This window comes from Hermetia illucens, chromosome 3, assembly GCF_905115235.1.
Source record: "Hermetia illucens chromosome 3, iHerIll2.2.curated.20191125, whole genome shotgun sequence".
NCBI classification, from domain to species: Eukaryota; Metazoa; Arthropoda; class Insecta; order Diptera; family Stratiomyidae; genus Hermetia; species Hermetia illucens.
In genome coordinates, this window is record NC_051851.1 from 175,130,508 (window position 1) to 175,148,901 (window position 18,394).

The 18,394-nt window shown below is 46.8% G+C and overlaps 2 protein-coding genes across 2 annotated transcripts; one reads left to right on the plus strand and one right to left on the minus strand.

The window, feature by feature from the left end:
- Positions 1–5,336: 5,336 nt before the first annotated feature.
- Positions 5,337–8,356, minus strand: LOC119651491 (ATP-dependent RNA helicase DHX33). The gene is made up of 6 exons (XM_038055105.1): positions 7,897–8,356; positions 7,219–7,833; positions 7,087–7,162; positions 6,635–7,021; positions 6,174–6,569; positions 5,337–6,006 (listed from the first exon to the last, which is right to left on the minus strand). The coding sequence occupies exons 1-6, from the start codon at positions 8,175–8,177 to the stop codon at positions 5,596–5,598; spliced, it is 2,166 nt and encodes a 721-aa protein (XP_037911033.1). The 5' UTR covers positions 8,178–8,356; the 3' UTR covers positions 5,337–5,595.
- A 7,049-nt stretch (positions 8,357–15,405) lies between these two features.
- Positions 15,406–17,446, plus strand: LOC119651492. The gene is made up of 4 exons (XM_038055106.1): positions 15,406–16,182; positions 16,248–16,382; positions 16,433–16,564; positions 16,631–17,446. Exons 1-4 carry the CDS (start codon positions 16,010–16,012, stop codon positions 17,355–17,357), a joined length of 1,167 nt encoding a protein of 388 aa, XP_037911034.1. The 5' UTR covers positions 15,406–16,009; the 3' UTR covers positions 17,358–17,446.
- The last annotated feature ends 948 nt before the right edge of the window (positions 17,447–18,394 follow it).

Genomic DNA, 18,394 nt, shown 5'->3' on the forward strand with positions numbered 1-18,394 from the left:
TCCCAATTTCAACCTCTTCCGAACTGGCCGACCACAGCCAACCCTCAGGGGACGCCGGACCAGCGGTGGAACGAACGGCCGTCTTCGTCTCCTTCGAATCCCAATCAAATTCTTCGGTCTTCGTCGCGCCCGTTTACTGCCTTAACCAAGCCTTGGCATCCTCAAGCCATTCTATTGGAGAATGCCTCTTGACACGGGGGAACCTCAAGGGCCGTGCCTCATAGCACATTTGAGGTAGGAGAAGCATCAATTAAGGATGCGATCCGTCGTCCGGACCCTAGTCCCTTTGATCGCGGCACTAGGGTCCGAGCTTTTAGGGCTCCACGCGCGCGTTTGAGCCATTATTTTTTTTGTTGTATTCCAATTCCGATTTAGTTTTAGGAGCGCGCGAAGTCTCTTGTTGGTTTGTTATTTTTCAGGATCCGGTGCGGCCCCCACATCGGTTAAAACGACACGTGAATTTTTGAATAATAAAATGAATGCGGTAAATTCCGCTTATTGGGTAAAGTTGGTATTTCCAATCTTATTCCAGAGGTGAAGGGGGGGGGGGCAAATTATTGAACCCCCATGAAAAGTTCTGGCGCTCACCCCCTCCTTCCATTAAAAAGTTGTGGTGCTCCAAAGTGGGGAGAAATTTGAAGTATTAATTAGCATGTAACCGTGGGGGGGGGGGGGGGGCATGCAGAAGCAATAGGAAGGTCCCATCCTAATCTCGTGGAAGAATTGCAACAGTCACTGCAAATTTCCTTAAAAAGTTATGGCGCCTCAAAATACACCAACACAATAGGGTTTAATTTTTATTTGCTGGACGGGCTGAGAAAAGTATGAAGAGACGAACGGGTAGAAATTTGCAGCTCTGGAATTGTCTACCACATCGCCTGGAAATCGGGATGATTTTTTCGACTACGAACTTTTGCTTTCGTCAACGCTTTATCATTGGATTTTGGAATATACGAACGCTCCTCAGTAGCCGATGAGCTCCGATGGCCGATGGCTACCAGTAAATGAAGGACGACATCTATTGAAGCACACTTCCTCTTCAGCACACGGAGTCAGTGCTGCTCCACCGCCAAAGTGCGATGTAGCAGCTTTGCTCAGCAAATAGAGTGCCAACTTTAGTCAACTGTATCGAGCTCTTGGCGATCTAAGCTGGAGTGATTACAACCTCGCCTCAGGCTCCCCAGTGACCATGACACCACAGCAGTCACCAATACTTTCGCCCCTACAGGGAAGCTGCTTAAGATGTCTCTGCCCAAATTTGACGCCAACTATCTGCAGTGGAGATAGTTTCACGGAGTTGGTGCACAATCAGCCCGTCTCCTCTCTTAGTGCCTCGAGTTCCTCTAGGAGTTCCCTCCGTTGGTTGTTTTCGTAATTAATGTTGTTGCCCCTGTTCGGTAAAATTTTTTCTGAGCTTGTCGGTTGTAGAAACAATCAGCAAATAACAGCATCTCTATTGAACTTAGACAATAAAAGACAGTAATATTAATTTTTCTTGTGCGCGACTCCAAAAAAAAAACTAAGTTCGCTGGGGCCGCGGCGACGTCTACCCGAAGTGCAGCAATACGTCGCCTTACAGTATACGACCCCCTTAGTGGTCACAATTATCTAGTAGACACAGGCTCGAAAGTCTCGGTCCTTCCCGTCTTCAGACCCAACAAACTATTTCCCCAGCAGCTAAAATTAGCGACAGCAAATTCCACGCCCATTGCAACTTACAGATACAGGGAAGTAGACGGTAAGTCTTGGCAGTTGAGCATGATGTCCAGCATCACATCAACATTACCAGCATCATATCAACACATTTTCTCGAAGGTGCGTCCTGTACTATCCCAGAAGCTGGCCGCTGCGCGGAGGGAGTTTAAACAATTACTTAAGCAATATAGCAGTGTAGGTATATGCAGATCTTCCAACAGCAGTTGGTCATCTCCACTTCATTTGGTTCCCAAGCCCAATGCCGAATGGCCACCTTGTGGCCAGGCCATTCCAGACCGGTACTCCATCCTACTCATTCAAGGCTTTGCGCATTATTTGACAAACTGTCGTGTTTTCTCAACCTTGGATCTCGCCAAGGCCTACCATCAAATCCCTATAGCTCCCGAAGCTATTCCAAGCAATTTCCACACCTTTTATACTTTTTGAGTGCATATGGATATTTTTGACCTGTGCAATGCGGAGCAAACCTTTCAGAGAATCATCCACTCTGTTCTACGAAACTTGGACTTCGGTTTCGTCTACTTGGATGACGTCCTGGTCTCTTCTTCCAACGAGTCTAATCATTTGGCACATCTCGAGTGCATTTTTCAACGCTTCCTTGAAAATGGCTTAATTCTCAACGTTTTCAAATGCAAGTTTCTCAGGCAGCAGGTGAAATTTCTAGGCCATTTCTACACCCCTGGCGACATTCAACCCGACCCAGTCAAAGTGCACCAAAGATGACCAAAGACCTTGGCAGGTTCTTCCATCGTTTCCTGCCCAAAGCAGCTCAGGCATTACTTAACGCCTTCCGGTCTGGTCCTAAGGCCAAGGATTCGCGAGTGGTTGTGTGGTTTCCAGAAACGGTCCAAGCGTTTGAAATCACCAAGCAGGAGTTGGTAGGTGCTACTCTTTTGGCATTCCCTCAACAAGATGCACTTCTAACCGTGTTCGTCGATGCCCCACACAGAGCAATAGGCTTTGCTCTTCATCAAAGGGTGAATCAAAGCTAGCGACCGTTGGGTTTTTTTCTCAAAACAATTGAACTCCGCTCAACGGAATTACAATGCCTATGATCGTGAATTACTAGTCGCGTGTTTGAGTATTAAGCACTTCCGATATTTCCTAGAAGGCAGGCCGTTGATCTTGTTACGGCACCATAAGCCTATGACTTTTGACTTACGGTAAAAATCCGACAAAGTGTCCCTTCGCCAACTTCGGCACTTAATTTACATCAGCCAGTTTACATCAGACATTCAACATGGGTCCGGTAAAGACAATTTTGGCGCTAAAGTTTTGTCCCGAATCTCCGAGATCAACATCCCAGCCGCAGTCAATTTTTCGACAATCGTTGTAGCCCAGAAGAATGCAATCGGACCCAAATACAAGTTCAAGGAGTTCTTTATCGTCGGTTCACATTCCTTTCCCGAGAGTTCCGGAGACAAAAGGCTTTAACCTGGACACGAAGGGGTTCCTGCCGGCGAGGTCAAACCTAAAGAAGTGCTCCCCTCTGTTCAGCATTTCATATGGTCCCTCATATGGTGGTTGCGGGTGCTTCCGGGAAGCATCCACGCGGACCAAGATGTGTGTGCAGACATCTAGGTCTCTGGGGGTGTCAGCCTTCGTCGAAAAATGACGGGATGGCGGGGGTGATTTAGAAGCAAACGCAAAAAACCCAGTGGTGGAAAAGGCCGACCTAGTATCGAACACAGGATCGCTGAGGAGTCTCAAATTCACCCCGTATACCAACTCGGCGGAACTCGCGGCAAACTCATCGCGATGGGCTGTACGTAGGCCAAGTAAAACGAAAGGCAGGACTTGCGACCTCGAGGAGTTATCGTGTGCCATTATAGTGGCCTTCAGTACCATCCGAACACAAAGACCCAACTGTTGCCGCTAGTTTGGAGACGGTAGCCGCGGGGTTTGCCACCGTCTACAGCTACAGCACTCAACAATTTGGCCCGTGGCTTCCCGCGGCATTTCATTGGCGAAGAGGTGCGCGTGCACCTTATGGATTCTGTCAGCAGTGTTTGCTAACACCTCCAACGATCCAGAGTCAGCACAGGCCAAGATGGCCTGAGTGTTTTCCAGAAGTCACTGCAACCACAACGCAGATGGAGATGAACACACTGGAACTTGGCCGATGTCGACGACGCCGATGCTTGCTGCTCCAGGAACTGTTGTTGTTGTCGTTGTGATAACGTAGACCAAATATTGTAGGGGCATTCCGAGTGGCTCGAAACCCTTATTAACATGGACTAAATGGAAATCTATAAGTACCTTGAATGCGGATGCTGTTGTTTCAGTTTCTAATTTTTCTGTGTCAAACTTGAGCGGATGACGGAGATTGTGGCCTTGAATTTCTGTTTCTTGCTTCTAATTCTACACAAACAAGTGCTGTTGACGGTGATGGAGATGCCGTTGATGTTGAAATTGTGTTTGTTGTTGACAATGCACCCGTGGTGATTTCATTAGCTGAGATTAGACAAGACCGAAGGAAAACCCGCGGAAGCACTTGTTACTGGGCGCAACGGAATTCGATGTTCATTGAGTCCACTTGAGGTCACTAATTGTGAAGTTCACAAATAGTTTTTTTGGCTACTTTTGTCCAGTAATTGAAATCATTTATTATTCATAAAACATAATTATAAAAAAATACATGGTGGCCTGAGGCAATATCTCTGAAGGACATAACAGCACAGTCATGTGTTAAGGCTCTCTGTCAAGAGTGGATTCCGCGTTTTGGTGTTCCCACCATCGTCATCACAGACCAGGGAATGCATTTTGAATCTACTCTCTTCTCGGAACTTGGAAAGCTTCTAGGATTCAAACATCAACTGCATACCATCCTCAGTCCGTTGGGATGCTAGAGCGTTGGCACTGGAGACGCGAGCCATCCTGGTTCCGGGTTTTCCCTTTCGTTCTGCTTGGCCTCCGCACAGCAGTCTGCGAAGAGTTTGCTGCCAGCTCTGCTGAGATGGTGTACGGGGAGAAACTTTGACTCCCTGGCGACTTGGTCCGCGATAAAAAAGATGGTCTTGGAGAGACCGGATTGTTGCGCCTGCCATGAGAGGTCGTGCCCAAATTAAAGTCATCTCTACCATCTCGTCACACGCAGCTGGAGTTCCACCCCCCTGGGGAATTTGAAATTTGTACCCACGTTCTGGTGAGGACTGATGCCCTCTGGAATTCGCAACAGCCGCCATACGAGGGCCCTTATAAGGTATTCGAGCGTGGGAAACTCTCATCCAGTCTGGACATCCGTCGGTGGCAAGCCCTGGAGGGGGTTCTCTCGCCAAAACCCCTAGATTTCAGCTGGTTTTCATTGTGGCTGGTCGTCGTACTCTTCTTATTCGCATTAATAGGCAGAATATCCAAGGTGTCGAGGCGTTTTGTATACATGTTGATCATAAAGCGGCAAAGGATAAGTCTCACATTAAGGAGGGGTAAGAACCTATCATCCCAGCATGACCGACGAGTGGGTCGGCTTAGAACTACGTGGCGAAGGAAATTGGTGTGTCAAATTTGTTGAGAAGTCCTGAGGGAACTTTAAGCGCAATTAGTAATGATGACGCAGTGGATGCGCTATGCCTCATATACGGGTTTTGTGGCAACCATATAACAGCAACCAAACATTTAAATATAATTCGACATTTTAGTTTATTTACATCGTAAAAATTCAGTACCATTTAAGGCAATTATAATCTTAAAACTAAACGCAATATATACAGTATCTTATCATTGGAAAAAATATAAAAATGAATCTTACAAAACTGACATAAATCACACAAAATTAATTGTGACAAAATTTCCAGATTTTCCTCCAACAACGAACTTTCCGTTTACGTTCACTTACAAATTTCAAAATTCTAAATTGCTCCTAGCAATTGCCTATCAAACCTAAGTAGTATTTGTATTATTGCATTGAATGCGACTTAAATGCGGATAATGGGGCACAACTTCCCCAATCCACTCCGGCTCAATGGCGGTAACCGCCCTCAGGAAGTTCCTTTCCGTCGAAACCAATTCCGTGAATATCACATACGACCACCTTGATTTCCCGCACAAAACACTCGATGGGTGGATTTTAGCACGCTGACGACTCGTAAGAGTTAAGTAGAAGCTATCACGCTGCAGCTCGGCAATGTTGTTAAAAAGACCGGCGATAAGGCACTTTCTAACGCTATCGTATTTGGTTCCGCACGAGGTTGATTGTATGCCGCATTTTGTACAAATTTCCTGGAGCTGATTGCGAACGTCTCGGGCGTAGAGGAGGTTGCGGGAATTGAGGAAGTTGTCGTGACACCATAGCTAGAAGTGGAAGAGATTTGTTGGGGTTAGAGTGATGGGAAGGGACTAGTTTTCGTGATGCAGAATAGAACTCTCCTTTCAAGGGAGTTTTGGGTGTCAAAAGATTCTTCCCAACCCAAACTAGCTACAAACGTGGAATCAAATGAAAAGCTGACATCAAGACTTACCTTAAACTTTTCCGTCTTCTGAAAAGCTTTGTAAACATTTAATATCGTCAAATGATCTCCGTATTTCGACTCGAACTTGGCATGCGCTAACGCTGCTTGTTCCCTCTTCTCCGCACTTGTGCAGAATATATTCTCGCCGGATAGTAACGCTACTATGCTCAGGATCTCATCAACACAGCTGTATTCGGGCGAAATTAGGAGGAGCTTACTGTACCGCGGATCCAGAGGGAACAAGGCCATTCGACGACCCAAGGCAGTTAGTTCCGGCGACTTTGCCGATTTGATGGCTCCAAGCTGTTGCAGCTGTTGATAGGCGTTCTCGATGGAAGTCGCTGAAGGCTTGTCGAGAAAGTCAAAGGTTTTGCAGTCGATCCCAAGAGCGAGTAGTTGCAGGACCTTGAAAGGGGATGAGGATCGAATTAATTTCATCTTTTTCGGGAATTTCTTATTTCAATACTCACCACTGACGTGATATTACTCCGCAGAATTTCCGGTGTTGGCATCTTCCGTAGTCCTTCCATTTCGCTGCGAGTATACGTCCTATAACAGCAGCCATCAGCTTCACGACCTGCCCGACCGCATCTTTGCCAACTTTGAGCCTGTGATATCCGCACAACTTTCAAGGACTCCATGCCCGTTTGAGGATCGTACACGCGACGCTTCACGAAGCCACCATCAACTACATAGCGGATACCGGGGATTGTAATTGACGTTTCGGCAATATTTGTGGCCAGAATTACCTTGCGGGAATTCGGTGCCGACGGAATGAAGCACTCGAGCTGTTTGTTCTGCGGAAGTTGCGAGTACAGGGGGAAGACTCGCAGTGTGGGCGCATTGAGGTTGTTAGCCTGGAAAGTAAAGCGTAAGAAAGGTTAGTTCACGGGCAGGAGAGGCAGAGAGTCAACGGATGTACCTTTTCAATCATTCGGATCTGCTGGACCATTGCATCAATTTCCTCTTGACCCGTCAGGAAGACTAGAATGTCGTGGCTGCAAGGAACTCAGGTTAGTGTCACACCACACCAAATGCACTGAAAAAAACTCACTTTGCCGGGGCATTCCGGTGGATATCGAAAATCGTCACCAGACACGCATGCAAATAATCACTTTGTGGCTCCTTCGCATGGAACACCTTCACCGGATACGTTCTACCCTCCAAATACATCCCCCGCACCCCAAAATACTTCCCGAAATGATCAATATCCATCGTAGCCGACGTCACAATGATCTTCAAGGGAGTCATGTTGGTCTGTTTGCGCTGTCGCTGGGCATCGCGAACAATCCCAAACAAGACGTCGGTATTTATCGTCCGCTCGTGGACCTCATCGAGGAGGACCACGCTATAGTTCTTCAACAATCGATCGGAAATAGCCTCGCGAAGCAGGCAACCGTCTGTTATGAAGCGGATCTTCGTGGCCTTGGACGTGCAATCCTCGAAACGCACGGTGAAACCGACAGTGTCGCCTAGTGTGCAGCCCATCTCTTGTGAGACACGTTTTGCTACGGTTATGGCTGCAACTCGACGTGGTTGCGTGACGGCGATCATCCCCCTGTTCGCATAACCTGCTTCGTACAGAAACTGAGGCATTTGCGTGGTCTTGCCGGAGCCAGTTTCGCCCATGATGAGGAGAGTGTCTGACCTGCGGATTTCCTGGAGGATCCTGCAAAATATATATGCCACGATTGAATTCCCCAAGGCAAAATCCAATTGCGCACTTGCTCACCTGTGACGACATTGATACGCGGGCAAGGTCTGGCGCTGCTCCTGAATGGACAACGAATTCCACTGGCCTCGTTGGCTGCTCTCCCCATTCTTCTGTCCGTTCATCTTCTCCGCGTCCTTTGGAGTCAGGTTGAAGCTGATCCTGTTCTTCTTCGCTGATTTTTCGGAAGTTCCATTGCCACTGCCGCCTGGGTCTTTGCGTTTTGCAGGGAAACCATTCGCCAGCCCGTTTCCGTTGCTGACGGCCGGTGACATCGACAAAAGTGAATACTTTGAGTCCATTTTTCGCCTGTGCAACACGAGTTTTCCGATTACATGTCTCCGTCGCGGTTTTTGTAAACAATTTCGCGCAACTCACGATCTATTTCCGAGCACCGTGTGTGTACCACAGACACATATGGTCGCGGAGGTTAAGCTGGCGGTGGCTGAGCTGCGTATTTTGACATTTCGCTTGCAAATTTTGAGCTGTCAAAGAATTGGTCGAAAGAAGTTGTGGACGGGGTTGTCGTCTTGAGTGGAATATTTTGAAGAGAAAAGGTACTCCTACGCGACGGTGAAAGAAAACCGTTGGCTAAGATGTAGAGCAACCTCAGCTTTCTCTTGTTACCTTGAAAAGTTAGATATTAATCTTTCAACGCAATTTATTGACATTGCTGTTTGTTGAAAATATAAAAACACAGAAAAAATCTCAGATTTTGTATTAAATTCCGTTGTTTCAGACGCTGCCCTGGGAGCAAATGCTAACTTGTAATCACTTCGGTCACGCTGCTCGCAGGGCAGAGGTGAGGCAGCTTCTGATGAGTATTCTTTTCCCTAGACGAAACCGCAAGTCATATGAGGGATGAGGAGTTCTGTGGCTCACAACCGGAAAACAGACTATGATCGGCTTCTGGAAATTGCACACGCTTCTCCAGAACGGTAGCGAGGGTCCTCAGAATGCTCGCTTTCTGCAACTTTAGTGGGAATTCCAAGGATATAAACTGAAGATTTCGTGCCTCAGCGAAGTAAGGTGACGGGACTCTGGAGAATACTCTTCTCCCTCTTGCGGCAGGGTGTTTTTGTACTCTAGAAAGCCTAGCCTAGTAGCAGACGCGAATCCGGTGTCGGGTTGTTTTAACGGCTACCGCAAGGCGCGCTATTTTTGACAGACTTCTAACTGCTAAATTTCGGTCCAGGTTAAGGAGCATCAATTGTACAGTGTTACTCACCAGCGGGGACTTCCGATATAGTGGAGAAGGATGTTTTCTACGAGTAGGGGAAGCTATCAAAAGGTGACATTGCGATCGTGATGGCTGATCTGAATGCCAAGGTGGGATCAGACAAAACCTTGCTCGTATATATGATGGGGAGACACGGTCTTGGTGCTGACGTCGGCTTTGAAAGGTACATCATCTGATGGTGGCTTACGTTTGCTTGCGTGTTGCGTCCACTACTTTTCGCAGGATTGAGGAGCTGCAACTTCCTAAGTTCAACATCGACTGCTTGTATGACCCAGCTGCTTGATAGTGGGAGAGCTATCTTGCAGATGGAATGGTAGATATACTGAGTAACTCTCCTGAGAATATCGATGAGCATTGTGTGGCCATCAAAAATGCTCTTTTCTTCAGGTTTACATGGGTCGTCGGCCACGTCCCGAAGGGGTGCCATAAGATCTGGCTGACTGCGGATCGGATGAAGGGGTTGAAGGCTCTACTGACCGTTGCGGATGATGGCGGGCGTGACGCGCTCGAACTCCGATATCGAGCGGAATCCCAAGAAGTTCAGTGTAGTGTACGCCGTGACAAGAGAGAATTTGTTATTGCGTCGATCAGGGAAGCGGAAGATGCCGCAGATCGCAATGATTTCATGAATGTATACTGCATCACGAAAGAGCTTGTATGTGGTCCCAAATCTTGTATGTAGTCCAAATCGCTGATGACATCTGCTTGCTCTCTCACCGGGTCATGAACCTTGGCCAAATGGTTCTTGATCTGGAAAGAGAGTTGAACTGAAGATAAATACCAACAAATAAGGCACTCAGTCTGACGGGTCATTGCATTCTTCCTGTCTACATTAATGGGCAGAGCATCGAAAGCATCGATCAATTTGTATATCTAGGAAGCGTGGTTTCTACCGACAGTGGCACTGAATTGGATGTTGCCCGATGTATTAACAGCGCAAGATCCGCTTTCGCTGCCCTATCTAAAATCTGGAAATGCACTTATCTCAATACCAAGATCAAGTTGAGACTGTTCTTTCTGTCTTGCTATATGGAAGTAACATATGAAAGGTCGAGCCGACCCCGCTTGTGAACGGGACAAAGGCTGAAGAAAAAGAGGAAATACCATATGAAAGGTCGATTCCTCCTAACAGGTCATCAAGCCAGGTAAGCGGTACATCAGCCCAGATACGTGGTTTTGGAATGACGATGTTGAAATGAAGGTTCTCGACTATAAAATGCTCACCAATTGACAAATTTATAAAATGCCAATCGGGAAGCAAAGACAGCGATCACTATCACCCAAGCGGTTCATTACAAAGATTTTTACGATAAACTGGACACTCAGAATGGCGAAAGAGATTTGTTTCGGCTTAGCAAAAGCCAATACGCCCGCAGGATATAGAACACTTCTGTAGGGTTTATAACAAGAAAGGTACTTTGCTTACCAACCGTCAAGCCACGACGGATAGATGACGAAAATTTTTCGAGTAGATTTTTTTACTAAAGAATTTGCTCACACAATCACTGTCGACATTTCCGGAGAAGCAACAGGACATCTCATCTGAGCCTTGGAAAGTGAAGAGCTGGGACCCGACACTGTGGCTCAGTGAATTCTTTAATCGGGTTATTCAGGAGATGTCTAACGAGTCTTCATCCCAGCCACTATTGCCCCATCCATTGAATTAACCATTGTCTCCATCACCATATCTTCCTCCATTATATTCCTAGGTAGATTCTACTGCCGCGATCAAACCCTTAATCCTGCTGACATCTCCAACTTAGCGCAACACCTCAAATCCCTCCCAATTAGCCAACACAAAAGTTTTTCCCTCCTACTAGGGGGTGACCTAAATTCCAAACATAATACATGGTACAACACCACCAGAAACGTCAATTGCAATAGCACAGCACTACCACCCTCCCTCCCACCAACCAACCCACCTTCCACAGGCAAATGTCCACTCCTTCATCGATCTATTCCTGGTAAGCAACCACCTCCTCGTCCATCCCAGCTCTCCTAACTCCCCCCAGGACCTACCCACCATCCCAGGCGTGAGCGACCATGACGAAGTTTTTCTCCACTTCGACATCACTGATCGCCTCCCCAAACCTCAAACTAAATTTTTTCCCAACTACCCTGCTACCAACTGGTAATGCCTCAACTACAACCTAGCCGACAAACTGTCGACTATCTGCCTCCCGTCCAATCCGTCTCCTGTTGAAATTGACTCCGCCGTGCAAAAGCTCATGGAAATAACACAAAGAGCCTGTAACGAAACGATCCTTCTCAGACCACTAAACTACTAGGACCTGATCACCCTTCCACTCTACAGCCTTGACCTCATTAAGCAAAAAACCACTCTACGACGCCAACTCCACCAATACAAATAGGCTCCCCAATTCAATTTCCTAAAAGCACGAATTAACTCTCTAATACATCTCATCCAATCCCATATCCAGCCACTATGCGCTGACCACTACACTGTGAAGCATGCGAGAATCTCGCTTAATCAGCAAACCTGCATCCAACCCCGTGGTGCTTGTCCTCGCCTACCGAAAACACGCACAACCAGCGTCCCCCCCCAAAATACTTCTCTCAAAACCCGCGCCAACCTGATTGCTAATAGTTTTCTGGCCGCCCATCACACCACCTGACATTTGTCCGACCCACCCATAGAAACTGCGGTGCGCGAACACATCCACAACCTTACCTCCACCCCATTCATTTACACCCCGATCGCACTACCCCAATCTACAACCCCCCGCTGCTCACCTATACAAGTGGTCACACCCCTTACAGTAGAATCCATCATCCTTTCCCGAAATAATAAAAAATCAACTGGCCCTGACCACATCCATATAATCATCCTGAAAAAATGCGGAAAACCCTAAGCCCTTTCCTCTCCCAACTTTTCAACCTATGCTTCCTCTCAGCACATTTTCCCACTCCATGGGAAGAATCCCTCATCGTTGCCATTCTAAAAAAGGAACAATCTTCAACTTCCCCGGGCAGCTTCGAACACGTCCTTCACGACATCATGTTCCAACACATCACCGAGCACGTTATTATTCCTCCATTCCAGTTTGCCAACAGGCGTGTCCACGGCACCGCACACGTCCTCAAAACTCGACAATGACCTCATCCAGTTTTATTCCCACATACACAGCGACAACACGAGTCCCTCCTACCGCCACCATTACCTCCTTACAGATCTCCTTACCCTCCACTTAGAACAGCAGCTATCGTGACGGTAGGATCATTATAGTCAACCGCCCCTACGTTGGCACCGCTCTGGCCATGAAGTCGGGTCTTGTTTCGGTATTGCTCGCTAATTAGCACTAGGTCAGCATTTACTTCCGCAGCGAATTGTGCTAGCAACTGGTGAGCGGTTGCATTCCGGGGCATGTTAATTTGTAAAATGCGGAACATGCCGTTTGCACCCTAGCCCTTTCCAATTCCGCCCTGAAGATTGGACACCGTCCCGAGCCTGCAGTGTTTGCAACGCTCTCATCAGACGCGCCATGATCCCTGCAGAGAACGCAACTCTGGCTTTCATTGCAGGTCTTCGCTTGATGACCCACTTGACCGCATCGCCGGCATGTTGTTCTCCTGTCCAGTCCCTTGCAAGCTGTTGACATGTGTCCATAGTCCAGACATCTGTAGCACTTGGTGGGGACTGTCCGTATTCGCACCTTACATACTACCCATCCAATTTTGATTCTTCCGTTGCTAAGGAGTTTCCTTGCATATTGCTCGGGGACTTTCACCACAGCGAGCTTTTGGCCTCGAACATTTACAGAGGTGATACCTATTCGGACATTAGTTACCTCTGGACATTCACGCTTTATCGCTTCCTCCACTTCGACCTTTTTTGTGAGGCAGTCAAGATTCCAAATTTCTAGAGAGCACATGGGTTCTAGGCTGGAAACAAGAGCTTTCTCCCTCAAAAACCCCTTGACCGCTTCGCAGAAAGTACTCTTGCTAGGCGTCTTTGGACCCAGTTCGACGAGAACTTCGCCACTCCTCGTTTTCCGTATGGAAGACACTTCTACACCGTTGTCTTCGGGTTTCATCCTGCAGCAAGGATTTCCGCAAATGTCTTGCCTTCCGTCGGCTTAATGAGCAAAGCCGACGGTCTAGTCCTTCTTCGTTTCCTCGTCTTTTCTGCTCCTGGATTTTTGTTGGCAGCCTCCTTGTCTTTTGACAGATGTGTCTCTATCGGCGTAGTCAGTTGTTTCCTTTTTTCCTTCTTCGCTTTCTTTTTTTGGGCCCTGGAATTTATTTCGATAAAATCGCCTTCAGGCACGACGTCCTCTTCCCGCCTTTTCCCCAGTTTGCTTTGCAGTGGGCTATCTGCGGTCTGTTTGACGCAATTATCGTTCTCAGTGGTTAGTGCGGCTATTTTTGCTCTCCAATCGTCTTCCGCTGCTCTCCACGTTCGCCTATAGAAGGAGAAGCGGTCCAATAGTTCCTCCAGTTCTATCAGCCCGTTATTGACGCCTTTGCTGACGTTTCTCTGGAGGAACGTTGCTGACCGCATACGCTTCACTATTGCTGCGCATTTCCTGATGAGCCTTTGCTCTTATGCTCTAGCTAGGACGGTCGACTGCATTTGCACTCGGTCCGAATCCATCTGCTCAGGACTAGCAATTCTGACTGGACTTTCTTTCGGAAAAGGGGCACTATTGGAGTTGTCATCTCTGCACCGTTAGTCGCGCCATTTCATAAGGCTTCATCTTTATTTGGGCGCCCCGGTGTCACATCTGGTATGTCGCTGATCGCTGCGGTGAACGACGCATTTTTGTGCTGCGACCAAACGCACTGAGCTCTTCCTCCTTTCCTTTTGTTTTGTCGATATTTTTTATTAATTTATGTGTATTTTCCATGGAAAACTAACCAGCGCATCGTGTGCAAGGGAGCGGGTCCCGATAGTCAGGAACGGGTGTACACTCGGGGGCACAGCTCCTACCCCAGTTCCTTGAGGCCTGACCTAGGGTTAGCTGTCCTGGAATTCAGGGACGAATCAGTGTTGGCTCGGTGCAACGTGGTCTACTAACACCGGTTCAATGCATACTATCCGACCTGGGTCCTGAAGGGTCACAACTACCACTTTAGCGGAGTTACGCTTACATCACCCCATCGACAGAGAGTTGTCGACGGCTCCGGAGCCTCCCAGTGTGTCCCGACGTGTACCGGTCATTTGCGGTTCGCTCTTCACCGAGAAGCTTTCTCGAGGCTACTACCTAGGACGCAGGTATACTGCCAGTTAGAGTGTCAGAACTACTTACTCGGGCACCTTGAGGACGTCACACCCCGTATCGTAAGTGACAAGTTAAAGGTCGCGCTGACCCCTCATCCTTAAGGGTAATCGTCCTCTACAACCATTGAGGACATCACTTCTACCTAAGTTGTGCAAACTGGAGTGATCGCCTATTAGGTATCAGTAGCTTCCATTCCCCAAATCTGAGACTATCTCGGCGTTAAAATGTTCGGTCTTTGGTCCCTTAGACTCCTTTTTCTATAGCAATTTTAAGCGTACTCGTAGGGTTGATTCGAAGGGTTGACTTCTCCCTCCTTCTGAGCAATACATTTGAAAAATGGACCAAATAATATTGCATTAATGTCGGTGGTGTATCACCGGAAATTCAAACCTATCCCTCCCTTTTCTTTTTGGGTTTTCTTAGAATAGGGTCTCGTTCAACTAAGTATGAGCTGCTTTCCCACACGTTCTTTAATTAGATGAACCTAATGAGCAATTTAGATAGCTTCAGCGGAAACCAAAATAGAACTCATGAAATTTCCTCCACTTTCACCACCCTAAGCTAATAATGTCCAAATCCACTAAACATGAACCATACATGCGGGCCTAATTACCAACTAATTAGTACTTAAAACTTCTTCAACTTGCCCTGAGTCATTGCGGGCGTCATTTGAGAAGTATCTTCATTGACTATCAAAACCGAATCAGACAAGCTATCAACGGAACTTGTTTTCATTAAGTCAACCACATACGTACGTGCGCATAAAGCAGAAGTAATGAGGAGAGATCCCTGGCAATCTTGCGATGCTGGGCTGAACGACATCAAGCAAGTCGACAGCCTCATTGATGCGACCGATCAAATTGATCGGTTAAAATTCACGTCATGTACCCAACCAGATTCCGCGGAGCAGTATCAAAAAGCGCAGATTAATAAGGAAGAGTATGCGCGAAGAAAGCAATGGCAATCTGGTTGTATTCCATGCAGTTTTCCCATTCAAAGTAGCAGATCTTGTCTCAGTGCTGGCACGGCCCAAACGAAAACCACTGTGACCTCAAAACGGGCGGAGATTTGACCAAAAAATCAACCCACTGAGCCACTCGTACCGTTTCGAACGTTCTTTATTTGAACTGCTAAATTTCTTCTGACAATATTTACTTGACTTACATATATTGTAAAATCGATGATCACAGCGGAGCTGACTCTCAAGAGGCGGTAAACAGTCGTTGGCTAAGAAGAAATTCCAAGATCGTCCGAAGAAGTTGACTCCGAGACGTTGTGGTGCCGCCAGAGGTCTTGCTGGGACAGCTCAGCACCAGAGTCTATAATAACTAATTAAAATATTCACCAAGCAAGTGTTCGTCGCGTCGATTTCAGTAGGTGCCTGAGGACATGGGACGCTTTTCTCAGACCTACCTAAAAGGTATTTTCAGTGTTAATTGCAACATCAGTTTTATCTGAAGATACCACGGCATGAAGAAAATGCCAAGCGAACGTCGGTCTCCGCACTACCGTCGCCAGGCGATTAGTAGCTATTCGAAAAGTAGACCTAGAAGCACTTAATGCGTCTACCAGCGCTCCGTACTTAGTTATAGTCGTGTATCTGAGTGTTTAGTGTGTATCTGTATCTGTATTGCTTAAGATCTTTGCCGAGATGATCAGATTGGCGATCTATAAAAAAATTGTTATAACTCTTGTACTAGTAGCGATTGCAGTAGTGCATAAAGTGGATTGTGGTCCGGATCATAGTGATGTCGTGATAGACGAGAAAGCACCAAGTGGTGATGTAACCCGCAGTGGTGGTGGCTCGGAGGAGTCGAGACAAATGTTGGTAAATACTATCGGGTTACCGATTTCACTCTTTCTGATCAGAGGATTCCTCTTGTCTACAGGACAGAGTTCTTTGCCAAAGATGATGTCCGGAAGTTGCTGATAACTCTGCGTACCTTTCTGATGGGGGTGCGGAATTTCGCTGAGGCTCTGGGAGGATTTGTTCCAAGTAACCAGCATATGATCAGTGAGAAAAAGTACGTTTAGATTCTTGGTGTTACTTGAGTACTTACTTATGTATTTTTAGTGCCGCGATATCAAAGTATGGTGGCATATTCAATACTGTTAGGATAGTGTCGAATGCAGCTCAGTATGTTGCCAAATTTCTAGAAGACCTTCTTGTGAGAGAGATCGAGGATAGTAGTGACGCGAGGCAAACGTAAGTACTCCAACTCTCTCGAAGCATCTCCGCTAACCTTCTTGATTTCTTTAAACAAAAAAACAGGTCAACATCCTCTGAAGTACTTGAATCAACATTCAGAGTAATGCGGAGCATGGCCGCAGCAGCTATCAATGCGTACAACTACTATAGTCCCGAAATAGCCTATACGAGATGTGTAACCGACTATATGCAACGTAAATATCCTGATGTACTCCCACAAGTCAACCTCTCAAACACGGTTCGTGCGCTGAGTTCTACTTACCAGCTGGCCTCAACTTACTTCAACGCCTTACTGACGGATCGAGGTCTACGAAATCCCTTAGCCGCACTATCAAACATTCAAATATTCGATGACAACAGCTTGAACAATGAAGTCCTTGGAAACGTCCGACAGCTGGGAGCGTGGTTTAATCGACAACGATTGCTTCCTTCCCAGAAACAAGGACTCTCCTATAAGGATCTGCAGAAAAGAACTAGTCGTCTCCCGAATAAAAGGAACAGGGACACGATTTCATATGGAGGACCAAGACAATTGGGAGGGTTGGATTCCACCGGCTTCAATCAGTTCACCACGCCTAGTTCTATATTTAACTTTGACGATGCAGTGGCAGAGCAGTTGGGAATGCAACGACCTAACGTGACTGGAACCAGCACTGAAGAAATGCCAACATTCACTAGATGCACTCAAAATTATTCATTACAAGTCCTTTGGAGGTTTGTTCAGGGCATGATTTTGAGTGAGGATTGGCAGCTGAAATGGAAGGATGGTCTTTTTAGTTTTTTGAAGTGATGGCTTTATGTTAAAGTTAATATAGTGTGTAAACGTTGTAATTTAAGACAATATTTATTGAGTCAGAATATATATATAAATATATAGTAAGTGGAAGAAAGGACTTCTTTTTATCAGAAGAGCAGAGAGCTTAAGTGTTTGTCATACGAGTTGAAAAAATTTACATACCTGGATTGAAACCCTTTCTCCTTTATCTCGATAAATATCTTGGAGTTGGATTGAATCCCCCATCCATACAGGATAGTTTAGGCTAGATCCAATCCACTGTCGTATCCTTGAATACAAAGTAAAAAGGCCTCATCTCTTCTGGATGAATTGCTAGAAGATTACATGACTTGCGGTTTCGTCGAGGGTAGAGGCAACTCATCAGACGCTGCCTCACCTCTGCCCTGGGAGCAGCGGGACCGAAGTGATTACAAGGTGGTATTTGCTAGAAGATTATGGGCGTGGGCGAAATAATCTTTACTAAAGTTTGGCATTGGTAGTTGAGGTTGTTTTTAGGGGCGGGATAAGTAAATGCATTTACGTATAGAGAGTAGGACCACGGTACGTCATCACACTACCAACTAAATACCACCCGATCGTCAGATAGCTATCCTGAAACCTTTTGTCACATTACTTCGGGCTAGCTCCCAAACTCTCCCACTTTGTGGAGCCTTCAAATCAGGGAATTCCTTTCACAAACGGGAGGGGAGAGGAGGAAAGGAACTGTCAGTTCAAGGAACCCCTTGCCACCCTGCTCCTCCACCGGTCGAGTTCTATCTTCTTTGCAACGAGAAGGACCCAAACGTAACGGGCAACACAGCTCCACCTGCCAGCGCTCCCCAGCATCTCCTCGACAATGTTGTTTGGAGTGTCTCCACTGTGTTGAAATAGAACTGCTGACGAAGCCCATTCCACCTTCCACAAGAAAAAAAAGTGTGATGGGCGTCGCCCAAAACTCCATTGCAAAACACCTCCATAAGAACTGAGTGCGGAAATAGTTAGTCTCAGCATGCTTCCGATTCAGCTACACACATAAGTTGCTAATGAGTCGC